Source organism: Hyperolius riggenbachi, chromosome 2, assembly GCF_040937935.1.
Source record: "Hyperolius riggenbachi isolate aHypRig1 chromosome 2, aHypRig1.pri, whole genome shotgun sequence".
Lineage (NCBI taxonomy): Eukaryota > Metazoa > Chordata > Amphibia > Anura > Hyperoliidae > Hyperolius > Hyperolius riggenbachi.
In genome coordinates this window covers 382486437-382505844 of record NC_090647.1, presented here as the reverse complement: position 1 = coordinate 382505844, position 19408 = coordinate 382486437, and the positions used below count along the sequence as shown (strand labels likewise).

General features: G+C 43.8%; 1 protein-coding gene across 4 annotated transcripts in view; it reads left to right on the top strand.

Annotated features, from left to right (window-relative positions):
• TRAF3IP3 (TRAF3 interacting protein 3) overlaps window positions 1-19408 on the top strand; it is a 513908-nt gene that overhangs the window by 146607 nt on the left and 347893 nt on the right. For all 4 annotated transcript variants that reach the window (XM_068265590.1, XM_068265592.1, XM_068265589.1 and 1 more), the window contains one exon: window positions 18323-18458. In XM_068265590.1, the coding sequence (XP_068121691.1) occupies window positions 18323-18458 (136 nt within the window). The remainder of the gene's footprint in view (window positions 1-18322; window positions 18459-19408) is intronic.

The window sequence follows — 19408 nt, the reverse complement described above, 5'->3', positions numbered from 1 at the left end:
CCTCTACCTTCTATCCCTGACACCCTCCATCAGAACTTAGAGCGCATTATTTCGCCTGAAGAAGTCCTACAAGCCATTAAAGCGCTTAAAGTTAATAAAGCCCCAGGCCCAGATGTGTTCCCCGCACTCTACTTTAAAAAATTTGCTGATATTTTGGCGACCCCCCTGGCTAAGGCGTTTAATAGTATTCTTCTTGGGCAACATCCTGATGCTGATTCCCTGCTTGCGGGCATAAGTATGATTCCTAAGCCAGGCACTGACCCAACCATCTGGTCTAACTACAGACCTATATCCCTATTAAATGTAGACATCAAACTTTTGGCTAAAATAATTGCTACCAGATTGAATGGGGGCATTAATGCACTAGTAGGCCTGGATCAAGTTGGCTTCATGCCCCGTCGGCAGGCGGGGGACAGTATCAGAAGGATTCTGCACCTGGTGTCGGCGGCGACGCGGGAAGGTGTCCCCATGATGCTGTTGTCGCTAGACATCCAGAAAGCATTTGACACGGTCTCGTGGGATTACCTTTTCGCCTTACTCCATAAGTGGGGTTTCGGCCCTAATATGCTAACCTGGCTCAGAGCCCTCTACCGCTCCCCCAAAGCATTTGTCCAATATAGTGGCTTTAGGTCCCCCACATTCCCAATCCAAAGGGGAACCCGCCAGGGGTGCCCCCTTTCTCCTTTGCTCTTTGCACTAATAATGGAGCCATTGGCAATAACGATCAACCGCTGCGACGGGATTAGGGGGATAACACTGGCGGGCTCACACCACAAACTTTGCCTATATGCTGACGATGTTATCCTCACCCTAACGAACCCCTCCACCTCTCTCCCTAATTTAGCAGATGTTCTACTTGACTTTGAGGACATATCAGGATTAAAAATCAATAGCGCCAAATCCAAAGCCCTTAATATCACTCTTCCAACCGCAGAGGTGTCTAAACTGATGCGGACCTATGAGTTTAAATGGGAACCCCTGAAACTTAAGTATCTGGGCATCTTTATAACTAACTCCTACCGCGACATGTTTCTCGCAAACTATCCCAAACTGCACCAAGAAATCATGCAACTACTAGAATGCTGGAAACGCTACGCAATCTCCTGGATAGGGCGTATAGCAGCCATAAAAATGGCAATTTTACCTAAACTGCTCTACGCATTTAGAGTGCTCCCGGTTCACATCCCCCCATCTTTCCTTCGGAAAGTACAGAACTGCCTATACTCCTTCCTTTGGAGAGGGATAGGCCCTAGAGTCGCGAGAACAACTTTATATAGACTTAAAACAGATGGAGGCCTGGGGGTCCCCAATATATCAGTTTACTACAAAGTCGCCCAAATTTCACAGCTAACAGCTTGGCATATAGATTTTCAGCCCCCACTTTGGTGTAGCATTGAAAGGTCTCTGTGCCATCCTATCGCACTCCATAATCTCCTCTGGCTAGAAGGGCAACAAAAGAAAAAGATAAACGATCCTATAATCTCACACTCCCTAACAGTCTGGAATCAGATCAAGTTTAAGGGTAAACTCATATCCCCCCATTTGCCACTTCTTTCATTCCTCGGCCACCCCTCCTTCACACCGGGATTACATAATTCAGCCGCTTTCAAGTGGTGGCAACAAAACAAACTCACCACAGTATACAGCCTAGTCACAGATACCTCCATCAAAAAGTTCTCCTCACTACAGGAACACAGACAAATCCCTGACAGGGAACGCTTCCGCTATTTTCAAATTTCTCATTTCCTTAATAAAATCATCAATCATAAGTCAAGCTTGTTAACTAGATCTTGCTTCGAGCACGTTTGTGCCTCTAACCCCTCCTCTCCAGGTCTCATCACATTGCTGTACAGGTGTGTTCTCTCCCCAACGCCTCTACCTAAACCAGGCTACGTGATAAAATGGGAAAGAGAACTTCAAACTGAAATAGACAACGACGATTTACAGTATGTATGGAGATTTTCTCCTAGCTGCTCCATCAGCGCCTCCCTAGTAGAAACACAATACAAAGTGCTCCTCAGGTGGTACCTGACGCCTGACCGCCTAGCAAGATTTCAACCCAACTCCTCCAACCTATGTTTCAGGAGATGCAACCAGGTGGGGACATTCACACACATCTGGTGGTCATGCCCAAAGGCGCGTAAATTTTGGATCAGAGTGTATCAGGTGATATACACCATTTTCAAAACGCAGGTGCCCAAACTACCTCAGGTCGCGCTGGTAGGGTTCCAGCCCCAGGAAATGTCTGCCTCCCAGTATAAATTACTCCAACACATTCTATTAGCAGCAAAGAGGGTGATAGCCTCCTCCTGGAGAACCCCAACTCTGACATTTGATATCTTTAAGTCTAACCTGAGTCATTCCCTTTGCTTTGATAGAATGAAGGCTATCCTAGATGACACTCTCCCTAAGTTCGAAAAGGTCTGGAAGCCCTACTTTCTTCATTATGCACACTGGCTCCCACAGTACATCACGGAGGTCTAGCGCCGGGCGGCGCCCCGTGTGTCCCCCTGCCTTAGGTGTCCTAGACACTCCTCCATCAATAACGTGACAGGCTGGCTTCACTCTTCATTCTTCACTCTCCACCCTTCACTCTTACTCTTCTTTACCTTCCTTCCTCTCTCTACTCTATACTTTCTCTACCTTTTCCTTCCTCTTTCACAAACTCTCTCTATTCTCAGGGATTATCTCCCTTAGATAGTCCTTCACCCCTCCCCCCTATGGTTCCCCCCCCCTCCAATATGTGTCTAGGTGCTAGTGGTCCATGGCACTTGGTCTCACGACTCTGCTGTGAGACCTCCTTAAGGATGTGAACATTGCAATATGTCTGGTCCAGGTGGGGTGTTGGTATTTGTTGCCTTTGTGCTGCCAACATCCACTTGAAGTTTATGTGAAAATCTCCGCTCCAGCGGTTGTTAATGGCACCGAATCCCCCTCCCCTTCCCCTCCCTCCACCCCCCCCCCACCCTCCCCCATTGTTTCTTGTTTATGACAAGGGCCTATGTGTACTGTATTGACATTTCTGTAAACTGAAATTCGCCACGCATATACCCATTTTTGTGAAAATGTTTATCATCTGTTGTTATCTTGTTTAACCTGTTCATTTAAAACAATAAAATACTTTGAAGAGTAAAAATGAAGATCCTGCCAAAATTGTTGTTTTTGCTTCAATGTCTGCCCTTTCCTAAGAATTGGTTTATGGATTGGAACTGTTTGTTTCAGAGGTTTATCTGGGCAAGATCACGACGCAGGATAACATATAGTACTATTGGTAGGTGTAAAGATTTGGGAGGTCTGACTGCTCTAGATATCTACAAGTACTATATTAGCATACATCTAACAAGAATTTTGGAATGGAGATTGTCTGAAGATAATATAATATGGGTAAATATAGAGGGAAAACGCCTGAATCATGAGCTTCTTTTCTCTTGGATTCCAAATCGAATGGGTTTCGCCTCAATGGTCCCTCTCCATCCTTTAATTACCCCTACAATATTGGTATTCAGTATAATAGTTACAACGTGGAACCAAAATACAGGAATAAGCCCTCTGGTGTCCATCATAAATAATCCTGACTTTGGGCCAACTGGTAACAAAGCATGGAGCATAAGTAGTAAATTGCCTAGGGATTTGGGAATTGTCCATATTTTAGGTAATGGGGATCTTTCTACTTCTCCCATCCTAGAGAATCAACAAAATTGATCCATATGTAGTATTACAGATTAAAAGCTTTATGAGGAGTATGGAAAGGAAGGAGGGGCGCCAAGAAGCAAACTTAATAATTTTGAAAACTGGTTCATACTTAAACAAAAACCAGGAAAGATTCTATATAAAATCTATAAAATAATTGATAACTCCTCAAAGGTGGACCTCCCAAAATTCTGTGCAAGCTGGGAAAAAAAGGAAAAATTTGAATTAAATAGGGGGTGTTGGGTGAAAATGTTCAAAAACATCTGGAGTATCCTGGACAGTCATTTGCAGCTATCTCATTATAAATTAATTAGCAGATGGTATTTGTCGCCGGTACAAATGGCGAGGTATGGCCTGGTGTCTAATGACATTTGTTGGAAATGTAATCAGAGCCCAGGATCCTTCGTACATATGCTCTGGGAATGCCCGGTAGTTGAGGGTTTCTGGAAACAAATAGCAGTTTTTTTCAATCAATGGCTGAAGCTAATGGTTGACCTAGACCCCCTAATAGTAATCTTCGGCACTCAAGGTATAGAAAGAACTGCTGGATACCGGCTTCTTTGGTCATTGGTGGATCTGGAAATAAGAGTGCTAGAAGACTTATCATTCTAAAATGGAAGGACAAGGAACCCTGTTCTATTTATGAATGGAAAAGGGAATTAATTACTTTCCTAAGAGACAGGGTATGTGAGGAAAGAAATAAAGAGGAGAGGGAGATGTAGGGTAGCAACCAATGGATTATCTTAAAACATATTTGGGAGGATATTTCCAACTAGAGATATCTATGTTATTTTGCCGATATGACCTTTGGCTAGGGGGAGGGGGCGCAGTGCGAAGAGTGTAATGGGTGTGAGAGTGGGGAAGAGAGTGGGGTGGATAGGGAGGGGCAGGGGTGGTTCTAGGTTTTGAGAAAGGCGGGGTGGGCTATTGGTGCTATAAGTCTGTTTGAGTGGATGTGTGCATAGTATGGGTGAAAGTCCTCACTTTTTTTTGCTGGTTTGTTTCGGTTTGGTTTTTATAGAGATTTAAAATTAAAAGCAAAGCAAACTGTGATGCATATTCCTTCCCAACATTAGGAGGTTTCCAATGAAGCTTGTTCTTTGGTTGGGATAAAGCGGCTGATTGTTTGCAAATTTAAAAAGAAAAAAAAAAAAGAACTAACAAGCCACCCCACACCCTACATTAAACCACCCAACCTAATTCATTCCATAAGTATAAAGGATAGGATAGAAATATCAAAATTGAGCGCATATGATGGGCACAGAAGCAACACAACCCCTCAACATCCTAGCAAGTACCAGAAAGATCCTTCCTCGAAACCTATGAGGTTCAAATGAATAGATTAACATCCCATCTATAGTTAAACCCCCTGGGTTCTTTAGTACCCAAATTAAAGATCCATCTTTCTTCATGTTCCAACAATTTATTTTCTAGATCCACACCTCTACTGTCCAAATACACTCTCTCCAAACCGCAATAATGCTCCGCAATCCTAGCCCTCAAGGGTCTTGTGGTGCAGCCAACGTACTGCTTCCAACATGCATTACAATTAATAAGGTACCTTTAGTGCCGCAATTAATATATTGTTTAAGACCAAAGGTTTTTCCATTACTAAAGGAAACAGCGGTATTACCAGTGGAGTGCACCCTACAATACTTGTATGTTCTCACCCCACACTTATAAGATCCCTGATACCTCAACCATGCAGACCCCTGCCTAGATCTCTGATCCTCATACAAACTAAGGGAAAATGTGTCTTCCAATGTGGGTGCTCGTTTACTAACGAGCCTACACTTGCCCTCCACTATTGGTGTTGTCTCTGGATCTGTATATAAAACAGGCAGATGGGTCTTAAGAATCTTGACCACGGACGAGTATTCCATACTGAAAGCTGTGGAAAACGCGATGATATCACCCCCTCCATCCCCTGTTGTTCGCATATTGTAGGGCAGAAGTTCAGACCTCCCCTTCGCAAATACGTTGTCTTTGGATTTTTTGAACATATTGTTTAAAATACCCCCGTTGGAAAAGTCTCACCTCCGCTTTTGCATAGCTAGCTGCATTCCTGGTAGCCCAAAAACTTCACTGGAGTTTGGGGCCTCACTGAATTTTGGGGCCTCCCTCTTCCTTTCTGGACAAGTCACACTGATATGACCCACCTTGTCACATAAAAAGCATTTCTGGGTGTCAGTGGTTGGTGGCTTAACCACTTGAGGACCGCAGTGTTAAACCCCCCTAAAGACCAACCTGTTTTTTCCCTAATTGGCCAGTGCAGCTTTAAGGCCAAGCTGCAGGACCGCACAACACAGCACACGAGTGATTCCCCTCCCCCTTTTCCCCCCACCAACAGAGCTCTCTGTTGGTGGGGTCTGACCAGGGCCGTGCCGAGGCATAGGCTGGAGAGGCTCCAGCCTCAGGGCGCAGTGTAGGAGGGAGCGCACAATTCATTCAGCTGTCATTCCTAATTGTGTTTAATGCAAAAAGAAATAAGAAAAGGAGATACATGGAAGTGACTACAAGCCAGATAACTAGAGATTAAGGTGTTGGGGGCCCTGGGGTGCCTCTTAGTCTAAGAGCAATCAGTGTGTGATGGCTGGGGTGGAGGGATGGTGGGCGCACTTTGGTGTCTCAGCCTTGGGTGCTGGAGGACCTTGTCCCGGCTCTGGGTCTGACCGCTCCACATTTGTTTATTTTTTAATATAAATATTTATTTCCCTTTTTTAAAAATAAAAATAGCCTTTTTTTAATTTCTTTTCCCCTGCTCTCTCCCTCTCACTGCCAGCAAATCAGGGTGATCAGCTGTCATAGGCCTCATCCTATGACAGCCGATCACTGTCAAGCCTATGGAGGGGACAGCCGTGTCACACGGCTGTCCCCAGTACAGCACTGTTGCCAATCGCAGCGTTGTACATGTAAATAGGCAGCGATTACGCAGTCTAACAGTCTCCTGAGCGGCGATCACCGCTCGGAGACTGAAGGAGGGGCGGAGCTCTGCCCCCGAGAAGGAGATGTGCGCAGCCTGTGCGCGATCTCCTTCAATAGCCGGCTCCAGGACCTGACTCCAATTGGCGTTAGGCGGTCCTGGGGCTGCTGCCACGTCCACGTCCATTGGCGTGGGGCGGTCTTTAGGTAGTTAAATCCAGGAGACGGCAGTGCTTGTTTCCTTTGGGTGATGGGTGAAGTTGGTCTGGCACGCTGTTCTCCCTTCCAGCTGGATGCAGTAGTCCTCCGGAAATCAGATGCTCGATGGGAAGTGTAGCAATCAGCGACTTCCGCTGCCTCGTCCACAGTCTTAAGCTTTCGGTCCAGTGCAAACTGCCGGACCTCAACAGGACAAGTGTGGAGGAACTGGTCTTTGATCATCAGTTCCTGCAGGGAATCAAAGGTTTTAACACAGTCCCTTCACCCACTGCTGGAATGCAGTGTGCAGGCTACAAGCCAGGTCTAAGTAGCTGTCATTAGAACCTCGCTGCATTGTCCTAAAACATTTTCGATACACCTCTGGTGTGAGGTGGTATCTTTTAGCAATAGCCTTTTTAATAGCATAGTGCTTTTCTTCCTCCTGTGGAAGACTCACAAACGCCTCCAGGGCCTTGCCTCTCAGCCCTGGTGTGAGATATCTTGCCCACTACTCTCGGGTTATCCCATACTGACGGCAAGTCCTTTCAAACCCCTGTAAGAAAGTGTCTATGTCAGAGTCCTTGTCCATAGTGGGGAATTTATCCAGGGGGATTTGATGGACTTGCTCCCCCTCGCGTTCTGCGGGAGCAGCAGACCTATTCTGCTGCTGCTGTTGAAGTTTAGTCAGCTCCAGTTGGTGTTGCCATTCAGCTCGTTCCCTCTGAGCTTGTCGGATTTCCCCCTCTGCTTGCCGATGTTCCAGGATCAGCTTTAGGCGCAGTTCGGGATCAGCCGAGCTCAGTAGCTGTAGGTCAGCTTTCAGAGATGTCATCTCCATGTTCGGTGGATCATCCAGTGCATCGTCTCCACTCGCATCCTGTGGCAGGAGCGATTCATCCTCTGATGTGTTGTGAGCTGCATCTGCTAGCGGTGGAGCATGGGCTTGCTCTGCCTCGACATACTCCTGGAGGGCACCAACTAACTGCTCCTTAGTCTGGTCTCTTAACGTCTCGATGCCTCTGTGTCCACGCAGGTTGAGTAAGTCGTTTAGAATCTGTTTCTCGTAGCTGGTTGCTCTCTTAGCCATCATATTGCCAAAAAGAAAAAGAAAAAAGGGGGAGGGGGAAGCAAAATACCAAGTGTGTATCTGTAGGCTAGTTACTTCTAACAAGCTTCCAGCCCTTAGTACACAGGATAGGGAGCTAAACTGCATACTAATGTACTACTTCCTACCACACTGCCGCCAATATGTCAAGAACCGGCCCCACGACAAGCCTGCAGAGATGGTTCCCAACTGGGGTTTTGACCAGATCGAGAGGGGAAGCAGCCTTATTCAAGCTAACACAAGGCTTTCACACCTCAACAGCACTTCACTCTGCCACCACTAGATGCCGCTAGACACTTCAGCAATTCCCACTCTGCTGTCAAGTGGCCTGCACTCAGCCCACCATTTTTGTATGTGGGTCAGCTTCGAGCTTTAGGCCAGAATACAACAATGCCACACACCCAATGCAATCACACGGTAGCAAGGCACAATCCAAGCACTACAATCAAGCACTGACCTTGAAACACACTTACACTGCAGTATCTCTCTAGGACTGCGAGCTCTGCTAGTACATCAGAAGTCAGGCTTATTAAATAAAGATTTAATATTCCAAAAAAATTGAACAGTGCAGAAAGAAATATATACAAAATATTTACAAAAACAAAGTAAAAACTACAAAGACACACAACAAGACAGTTTGCAAAAATAAAAACGGGAATCAAACGTTACCAGCATGAAGGTCTGAACTTGGTTTTGCGGGAGGACGCAGCTGGTCAGAAACCAGGGTAGTCCTAGCTTCTTGCTACCTCCAGGGAACTACAAGTTGTGAGTCTCCCAAGCTGATTTTTTATAGCAAGCAGCGTATCCTGGGGGTTCATGTCCAGATATAATTTATTTCAATCGTTTTTATTGGGTTTTATAAGATAAAACGTTAACATAAATCTGCACAGACTATATAGACATAGGCATATGGATAGGCTGTAGGAAAGGTTACAGTCGTGTACAGGATTTAACATCAATAACAATCGTAACAGGAATAGTAGGGATAAACATAGTCAAGTTTCTGAGGTATTGTTGACCGGCATACATAAAGCAACCAGAGGGTTGTGGTAGTTTGGGGCATTGCCTTTGTTGTATTATGTAAAGATTAGTCTTGGTGGTTATAATTACGACAAAATGCCTCTTGCCCATTCATAGAACCAAAATTTTGGCTGAGCAAGAGCCTATTTTGTTCCGATATTGTGATTAGCTAATGTTACCTGTCTCCCAGTGGAGGCAGGAGTAGATATCTGGAAGGCCCGTCTAACAATAAGTAAGGAAAGTAGTAAAGAAGGAAGGGGGGAGAGAGGAGAGAAAGACGTGCGGATAGGAAGAGAAGTGGGGCAGGGTATGGGACGAGGAGAGAGTCAGCTGTTGCAAATTAGTCAGGGCAGTGAGGGCCAGGGTGGCTCCGGGGTGTCAAACCGTGCCAGTCCTAGCGCTGTAGTCAGCCCCTAATAGGTATTCCATGAAGGAAGACCAGATTTTGTTGAATTTAGTCATGTTATTTTCTAGTCTGGCTCGCAATTTCTCGAAGAAGAGGATGCGGTCTAATCTGCTCCTCACCAAGTTGAAGGAGAGGAGACTAGAGTTCCATGCTGCGGCAATCGTCAGTTTAGTTGCTGTAAAGATATGATTTACCAACGTATTTTGCGATTTAGTAAGATTTGGGTAAGGAAGGCCCAATAAGGTATGGGTTGGGTTCCTAGGTACTGGTTGGTTGACTAGAGAGGAAGCCCAAGTACACACTCTTAGCCAGAGTCGGCGGACTTTAGTACATTTCCACCAAATATGGACATGAGTTCTAGGAGCGTTACAGCCTCTGAAGCAATTTGGGGATGTATCGCTTTTAAACTTGGCCAAACGGGAAGGAACCAAGTACCATCTGAAAAGTAGCTTATAGTTAACCTCGACTAGGTCGGCATTGATAGAAATTCTGGGGATATTGGTCCAAATGTCTGACAGATCTTCAGGATCGATCGAGATATTTAAGTCTTTCTCCCAGTCAACTATATATTTAGGCTTGTGCTTGGATTGTGCATGAGATAGTGCCTTATATATGGTTGAGACAGTGCCATTTCCTCACACGGTTTACACAGATCTCTTGTAATATCCTTGCTGGCTGTGATATGCAAATTTCAAAGGTTTAATGTCCCACTTAGACTCTAGACAGTCCAATTGTATATTTGAACAACAGGTGGCTGTTTACATGTATACAGAGTTCAAAGCAATGTAGATACCTTGAAAAGGACATCAGGAGATTCAGGACAAATGGTTGGGTCATTATCTAATTAACTGTTTCCTTGCTGGAGGCTAGGTAGATATTTCCTAATTTAATGTCCAGGTGTCTTTTGGCTAATCAACTTAACTGGTCTATTCAACTTAGCTGGTCTGTTCAAATGAGATTTACAGCCCTTAAATTTACAATTTTCAGGTGATCATTCTTTCAAAGTCAGCAGCCAGGCTGACTCTAACAGACCTACACATATGACATAGTACACAGCAGACATAAAAATATGGCTTCCATGAGATACACATTCAAAAATGGCTGGTGTATTATCACAGTTGGAATCATGTGGACTTACGAGTTGCAGAAAAACATACATCATAATACCCTATTGCTAAGCCACACTCTCTTAGTACAACAGGTACACACGTGCCCCTTGACTGTGAGGAATGTACAGTGGGGGTTCCTCAGACCAATGGTACTGACACTCCAGTCAAACGCAGAGTATGTCAGCAGGAGATGAGGAGAGCCCAGAAACCTCCAAGAGGGCTAAAGGTCTCTGTGTACCATGGACAGTTGTCACCCATAGTGGCAGATGCTCAAAACCACCTATTAGACTTAATCTATAGAATGCATTATTGTTGTGTCTCTTCAAATTTAGAATGTTCATTTATTAACACTAAAAAGGGGAAGATATTTTGGATGTTATGTTTTTGCAAGTGCAACTTTATGATATATGACGGTTGGGTTTACTTCCTGTTTCCAGTAATTACTGTTATTATGTTACTAGTCGTTCTGCTAATAACATGGCCCCAGCACAGTAATCATGAAACAGCGCAGTGCCGAGGCCCAGTGTTTTGCGTCCATCTTTGGCCAGGGTTGACGGCCATTCAGGAAAGGCAGGCAGAGTCTGTCGTGTCACTGATGGCAGAGCTGCAGGCCACCAGTTCCACGCAGACCTCCACTGTCACCAGCACTCCTGTGAGCAGCAGCAGACGCTTCCTGCTTGAGGTCACCTCGACAACATCGGCCAACCACCCCTCACTGGACAAAAACCTCCTTTTCAGTCCAGCGTCCATGAGCACCTTGAGGGCCGTTGTTCAGGAGATGCTGAGGCCTTTCAGCCAGGAGGCTCTGGAAGTGGAGGAGCCAGAGTCGGGGGATGTTGGGGCTGAAGAGGTTGTTGAGGTGTCAGAGAAGCTGTTTGGGGAGGAGAAGTTTGAGGATCAGGATGATGAGGTGCTGGACCCTCCCTATGTGTCACTGCGGTCCCCCCCCCCCCCCGCCCCCAAGGCAGCTCGGAGGAGGAGGCTGTGGCAAAGAGGCACAGCATGGTGGTCAGGGGCAGGGCCAGCCATGGGCATGGAAGATGGGAGCCGCTTCAGCCACCACCAGGCAAGCACAAACCAGAGGGAGATGACATGATGTGGCTGGGAATAGTGCTATGGCAGACCAACCGTCAGGGCCGGATTTGTACTTTCCAGCACCCAAGGTCAGGTGTCACCAACCACCCCCCCTCTCCCCAACACCATTCTGTCCAAAAACCTTACTAGTAACCACTGATTTGAATGGGGTCCTTTCCATTAAGCTGCTCTGCCCTCTATTCAACAAAGACGCAGTGCATGCTCTGTCCACTTGTGGCCCCTGTAATTCCACCAGATAGTGTCCAGCAGCCAATACTGTTCTGGGCATGCATACTTCAGAAATGATGCTCGTGTATGAGCAGTACTTGTCAAGTACACATACTCATAACACTCACCTGCTGTGCACAACTAGACAGGAGCGCCAAAATATAAGGGGCGCAAGTGGACAGAGTATGTGCTGCTTCTTTATTGTCTGTTCCACCGGCTGCAGTCAGAGCCGCAAACAGGTGATAGGGCAGTGCAATGGAGAGAAGCCCATCCAAAACATAGAACAGGTAAGTAACAAATAACAACATATTGTCAGTATACAGGAACAAGAAGGCTTAGTAGCAGAAAGCTTTTTCTTTTAAGTTGGCCAATAAATGATAAAACCCTGATTAAAAACTACTACAGGTAATAAGAAGGATCCTAAACTACATACAATGGTATAGATGTAGGTGTCCTTTAAACAGCAACAATTTTGTGTATAAAACAGAAAGACAGATACTAAAATGAGTCAGGAAAGAGTTAACTGAAGCATAAATCACTGCTGCCATAAACATCCCTGGCTAACAATAAAAAACAGTCATAAATTTAGGGTTAGATAAGAAAGTAATTAACAGGAGTCATTCTGACAGCTTTAGGATAGAGGGAGAAGTAACTAGCAGAGCTGAAATTCATCTGTAGCTATAGAGTATTGTAATGTGTATCATCCTGATTCAAAACTTCTTGAAATTACTCTGTGAATGTGTGCATTAAAACTGAATGAAGTTCTGTCTGCTTTACTGTAAACTGGCACTTCTCACACAGCAGCATGTATGTCTATCATACAGAGAATGGGATCGTCATCAGATATGCAGGGATTACGGGAACTCTGGAATTTAGACATCAATGCAGAGCAGGGCTCTGTGCTGTGGACCAGAAGAGATGATTTATTTTAACATTTGACCTCTTCTCTCTCCAAGTCCTGCCGCCCTTCTTATCTTATTTGATTTTATCACCCTAGGCCATGTCCTTTGCGGCCTTCCCAGAAATCTGGCCCTGCCACCCATCAACACCATAACCTTCTGCTAATTCGGCCTGGTTCTTCTTATTTTTGCTGTGGTACCCCCGCAAGGTGCCATTGCCTATTGCTGTAATACTGCTGCTGCAATACGCTACTCCTCCTGCTGCTGCATGTACCTCCTACTGACTGTGATTCCACCGCTAGGGTCAACAGTCTAATTCGCTGCTGCCACGCGCCACCAGCTATTACGCCAACAAAATGATGTTAAAAATAAAAATGGTTTAATTTTCTTAAGGTTTCTGGGATGAAAACTGTGTGAGTTGTGGGGAGGCCCCAACTGCGGATGTGTGACCACTTTCTGGAACCTCACGGTAGATTTCCTTTGTTTCTGCTGTGGTACCACCGCTAGGTGCCATGGCCTACTACTATGTTGACTGCTGCCACACGCTACTCCTCCTTCTGCTGTATTGCCCTGATCCTGCTGTCTGTGCTCCTGCTACCAGGGTGCCACACGCCACTGTTGTTGCTTGCTATTATGCCAACAAAATAGCTATGTTGTTGTTGTTAAAAAAATGGTTTAATTTCCTTGAGGTGTCTGGGATGAAAACTGTGCTGTCCAAGTTGTGGGGAGGCCCCAACTGTGGCTGTACGACCGCTTCCTCGAACCTCACTATTGTTATGGTTTAATTGTGCCGTGGTACCACTGCTAGGTGTCATGGCCTATTATGTAATACTGCTGCTGCCACATGCTACTCCTCCTCCTCCTCCTGCTACTTGTACCTCCTGGCTCCTGCTCTCTGTGTTCCCACCACCAGGGTCCACAGAATAAGGCGCCATGCGCCACTAGCTATTATGCCAACAAAAAAAAAATTGGTGTCTTGGTTAAACTGTTCTGTCCCAGTTATGTATTGGACACAATGTGGGCTTCTGGAACCTCCTGCTGTTTTCTTGTTGTTTACTTACAGCCGTGGTACCACCGCTAGGTGCCAAGGCCTATTATGCTACCTGCTGCCACACGTTACTCCTCCTCCTGCTGCTGCTGCTTTTACCTCCTGCTCTCTGTTTTCCCACCACCAGGGTTCACCGAATAAGGTGCTATTGCCAAGCGCCACCAGCTATTACGCCACAAAAATAACTATGCTGCTGTAAAAAAAAAAAATTATGAGGCGTCTGGATTGTAAACTGTGCTGTCCCAGTTGTGTATTGGACAATGTTGGAATTATTGCTGTGGTACCACTGCCAGGTTCCATGGCCTTCTCTGATACCACCTAATCAATCTGCTACTCATGCCAATGTAACATGCATGATGTCACAGAAAAAAAAAGAAAAAAAAAGAAAAGCCACAAGATTAAAGGGAACCAGAGACGAAGCACCCTCATGTATTTTACCATATATATCAGTGGGAACATTAGAGAAAACACCTACCCTGTTTCATTCTTCACTGTTTAGCTTGCTTCTTATCAGCCCTGATAAAATCCCTGACTGAGCATTCAGTCTGGCTTTGCTCAGGAATCTTTATAGCTGAGTCATTATAGCAGAGCCACAAGGGGGCAGGTTTGGGCTTGAAAAGACACCAGAGAAGACAGACTCAGATATAAAGATTCCTGAGCAAAGCCCGACTGAATGCTCAGTCGGGGATTTTATCAGGGCTGATAAGAAGCAAGCTGAACAGTGAAGAATGAAACAGAGAGCAGGGTAGGTGTTTTCTCTACTGTAATGTTGGTAAAATATATGGTAAAATACATGAGGGTGCTTAATCTCTGGTTTCACTTTCAGGCATATTCAGTCCAGATGTGCTTTACTGAGGCCACTCAGAGTAAAAATAAATCTATTCAATATACACTAAATATAATAAGTATAGAGAGATCCAGTGCTGGATTGGTGGGTTTTTAACAATACGAGACGGAAAGCCTCTGGACTATCCAGAGGCTTCCCACTGCCCCCTTCAGGTTTACTATAAAGAGCTATTATTATCAGAGGCAGATAAAGCAGATAAAGACCATGTAGGGTTTCAAGCAGAGCAATACATTTAACCCCTGCCACATTGTTGAAAGGATGTCTCCCCAGCATACATTATCTAACAAAAGTGAGTGCACCACTCACATTTTTGTAAATATCGTATTTCAAAGATATGACGCTGTGATACAATGTATAGCAGTCAGTGTACAGCTTTTATAACAGTGTAAATTTATTTGCCATCAAAATAACACAACACAACACACAGCCATTAATGTCTAAACCACTGGCAACAAAAGTGAGTACATGCAAATTTAAGATCAACCCCTTTGTACCTCTTTATTATTGCCTGCCACATGCCAAATATGACTGTAATATGTGGTACTGGTACACACCATGCAATTTCCCTTCAGACAGATGAGTTGAATTGATTATTTCCGAAAGGACCGAATGGCTCAATGGGTAATTTTTCCAAACACTTCTATACAAAATTGTTAAGAGAAAAAAAAGGATTGGAAAACAGATAGAATCTGAGGAAATAATCAATTTGACCTGTCTATCTGATGGGAAATTGCATGTTGTGTACTAGGCATTCAGGTTCTGAGGATCTCACAAAGCAAGATTGGGGCTGATTCACTGCAAGACCAAATTTGTCTGTTTATCTCGCTCATTCATGCTGGCAATACACAGGTCAATAATGCCCCAATATGCCTAGCTGACTGATAAATATTGCATTATAATTCAAGTGGATAGTGATCAACCTACATCATGGCAAGTTTAAATGTGATTGGTTTCAGCAGAACTCTATCAAGTTTCAATCAAATTGCAAGTACTGTACTGCCTGATGCAGGGCAAAGCTATGGATCATTGCCCCCCCCCCCCCCCCCAAATCACTCCTGTCCTGCCCCAACCCACAGAGATTGATAAACAGCACAATATTGCTTGAAATTGAATCAATTGGAAATGTATGAGCAATAGATTACTGGCAGATTCAATCAGTGTTCAAAATCGATGTGTGTATAGCCAGCTTTAGATATTTTTTGCCCAACTAAGGTGATAAAATGAAGGCTTAGTTTAGCAATGATGGAAACCAACTGTGAACATCACAAACAGAACTCAGGGGCTTTTGAGCAGAGTAGAGTGTCCTAAAGGGAGGGGAAGTAATGCTGGGTACACACAATGCATTTTTTTTTTTTGTGGATTTCCCGTTCGATTGATTTTCGATTCGTTTTTCCACACGATTTCCAGCTTGATTATTTTATCTTTTCTTATCAATTTCCATTCACTTCTATGAGAAATTGAGTGGTTAAATGATTGAAAGTAATATCGGACATTTTGGACATTATCAATCGAATGCATCTATCAACCGCAAAAATTGAATGTATGCACCTAGCATTACACTGTGTGTGTATAATTTCTTATCTCTGTAGTAGAGCATTGCTGCAGAGATCTTTACAGACTGAAAGAGTTGAACAGAGAAGGATGAATCATGAACAGAGACAATAAACAGAACAGAGACAATAAATCTTTATAGACCCCTTATGTGGGAGATAAAATTAAGGCTAATAAGTTCAGCAAAGACAGAAAACCAACTGTAAACTTTACAAACAGAAGTCATAGACTTTTGAGCAGAACAGATTTTACCAAACAATGATGCTATTATGTGAAAACTACAGATGTTTTTGCCTGGCACATTTCAAATTTCCCTAGCTAAGCTAGCAAGCTGCTCCTGTATGAAGAGATCGCATTCCAGCACCCAGTCCTTGTCTGACAGCTCTGAGCTAAGTAGAGGGGGAGTAACTCTGTGTGCCTGCTTGTATAACTTCTTATCTCTGTAGTAGAGCATTGCTGAAGAGATCTTGTTTTACGGACTGAAAGAGTTACTTAATTACTTAAAGCGGATCCGAGATGAAAAACTAACTATAACAAGTAACTTGTCTATATATCTTATCTAAAATTTAGATAGTTTACAAAGCAAATCTAGCTGCAAACGGTTTTAATAGAATATGATTATTTCTTCCTGTGATACAGTGACAGCAGCCATGTTGTTTGTAAACATTACACAGAGGCAGGCTTATCTGCATCTTGAGCAAAAAAAACCTAATCCCCCCTCCTCCTCCCTCCTCCCTCTTCCCCTCTGCCTCTGAAATCTCTGGCTAGTAATGCCTCCCCCTCCTCCTGCCCAGACTGAGCTCCCATGAGCCCTTGCTACTCTCTGAAAGTGCATTGGCTCTCTGAAAACCTGTGGGCGAGGCTTGTTTAGTTTATAGGGAATTCGAGTATTAAAACAAAAAAGTATTTGGCTTGAGGAATGCCCTATAAACAATAGGAAAGGAACACAATTATGCAATGAGTAGAAGTTCATCTCAGATCCACTTTAAGGACTACATGAACAGAGGCAATACATCTTTCTGGGGCCCTTTTGACCTACTGGGGGTCCCCAAGCAATTGCTTTGGTTGCCTGGTTGAATATCCAGCTGCTCTGATTATTATTATTATTTAGTATTTATATAGTGCTGTAATCTTCCTCAGCGCTGTACAGAGAGTATGTTGTCTTGTCACATAACTGTCCCTCAGAGGGGCTCACAATCTAATCTCTAGAGCTACTTGGAAAGCTGCAATGTATGGCTGTCAACTGTTTCTTGGATGCAAGTGATTACTTACAAATGATGCATATGCACTCTAGAATCCAAAGATATTTTATATCTAGCCAACCTGTGGAACGAATATCATTGCAGTAAATCAGCATTGGCTAAAGAGATTCGAAGAAGAAATACAGTATGTTTTACTTCTTGCGTTGTGACTCTTGCACACTGACATGACGTGGGCATTTTTAAGCTCCCATCTTTATTGGTGGCCTCAATTCTGTAATACCTTCCACAACATATTCTTGAACCCCTGTTTACTAATGTTCATACAGCTGCTGCTTTGCCACATTGGGTTACAAATTTCAAATGTATGATTGGTTATATGTTATACTCACATTTTAGAGACTGAGCTACCTCTATACATTTGACTGTTCATGTGTTACTACTTAGTGCTGATTCAGATGATCTGACAAATCCTGAATCCTGTAACAAAAGTTTGAAAGTATAGATTAAAAAAGTATTATATTTAGATTGCAACCTTTTTGATGTTACAAATGTGCCAACCTGTGTACAATTCTTGTTTTTAGTAACCTTTTGGCAACCATTGTTATGGTCTAATAGGAAATATTACTATATAATATAAAAGGATGATAAATAAATATAGTCAAGATTTGCAGGATGAGTTTTATGTTCTCTTATGATCAGGTACAGCATTTTTTATATAACATCACTTTGACTTGTGGAGTATCAGCAGAGGATAGTTTTGTATACAAATAAAAAAAAAAATTCTGAGCATGATTTTGGCTTAAATATTATAAAATGCATATCGAAGAGGTGTGATTATATTATACATTATAATTAGGATTCAGCAATAGTATGGTTGTTTCAAATGTATTGTTGGAATTTGCTTTTGAATGAGTCAATATCTGTATCCTCTGGCTCTGAGAATTAATGATCTGAATACGTGCCAGATTTACAAAATAAAAGGTGTGTGTTTTTTTTGTTTTTGTTTTGTTTTTTATTATGCAGGACTCCTGGCATGAAAGTCAGTCTACAAATCCATGTGACTGTACCATTGTAAAAACTGACACTGTTTTCACCAGTCATCACTTTGAAAGTTTAATTCCTAAGATGACAGAGAATCATGTACCCAAAAAATCGAAAGGTAAGATTGCAAATATATTTATGCGGTCTATCAAGCAAACCAAATACATTAGAAATCATTCAAAAAGCAGCTGTCACACTTCTCAATGTTTAAGGTCCTTTTCCATTGTATGGTACGTACTCCCTAGAGGGATAGGCCCCTATAGCACTAAAACATAACTTTTATTTGTTCTGAATAAAATATATATCTTAGGGTAACGGCAACATTTATAAACAAATACACCAACAGTCTAAGTACATCAACACATTTGTGTCATGGTACACATATCGTTACAGGGAGCCCGAATGAAATATCTACGTTCATATACATGCACATAAGTGGAGGTCCAGACCAACAATGGGGTCCATCTCTAATATAGCTACAAACAAAGTGCATGTAAGAACAATTCCGCTGGGTTTTCTCCCATAACCTGACACAAATAAAAGCGGACAGTGTGGGGGTGAACATATACACCCGGTGCACTAATTAAACAAACTCGACATATTTCAGCATTATACCTTCGTCAGGAGTGAATACAATATACAGTGCAGTGCATTAGACACATAACGACATAGACCCCCCACCCCACATATGAACAGACTGTAAGCATATATAGCCCCCGTCAGAGCTGAATGCCGCTCTCAGTAGCCAGTCTTCTATACTGTGCGACTCTCACCTGTGATAGGATACCACCCCCTGGGCGTGGACCACCTGCCACACCTATGGGTATGGCAATCGATCTTTCAGGGTCCCCCCATATAGGTAATAAGATCCAAACCGGTCCCTGCACACCGTATATATCTGCAATTGCAGCGTGTCTCCATGTATACAGCAGAGACACAACGCTGCTCTATTCACTTCCGGGTGACCATCTTCACCAGGAAGTACGTCATCCCTTGTGTTTCCCCTTCATCTCTTAGCAACCGGACGCATAACAAGATACACTGCAGCGCGTGCAGCCGTTGCCATGG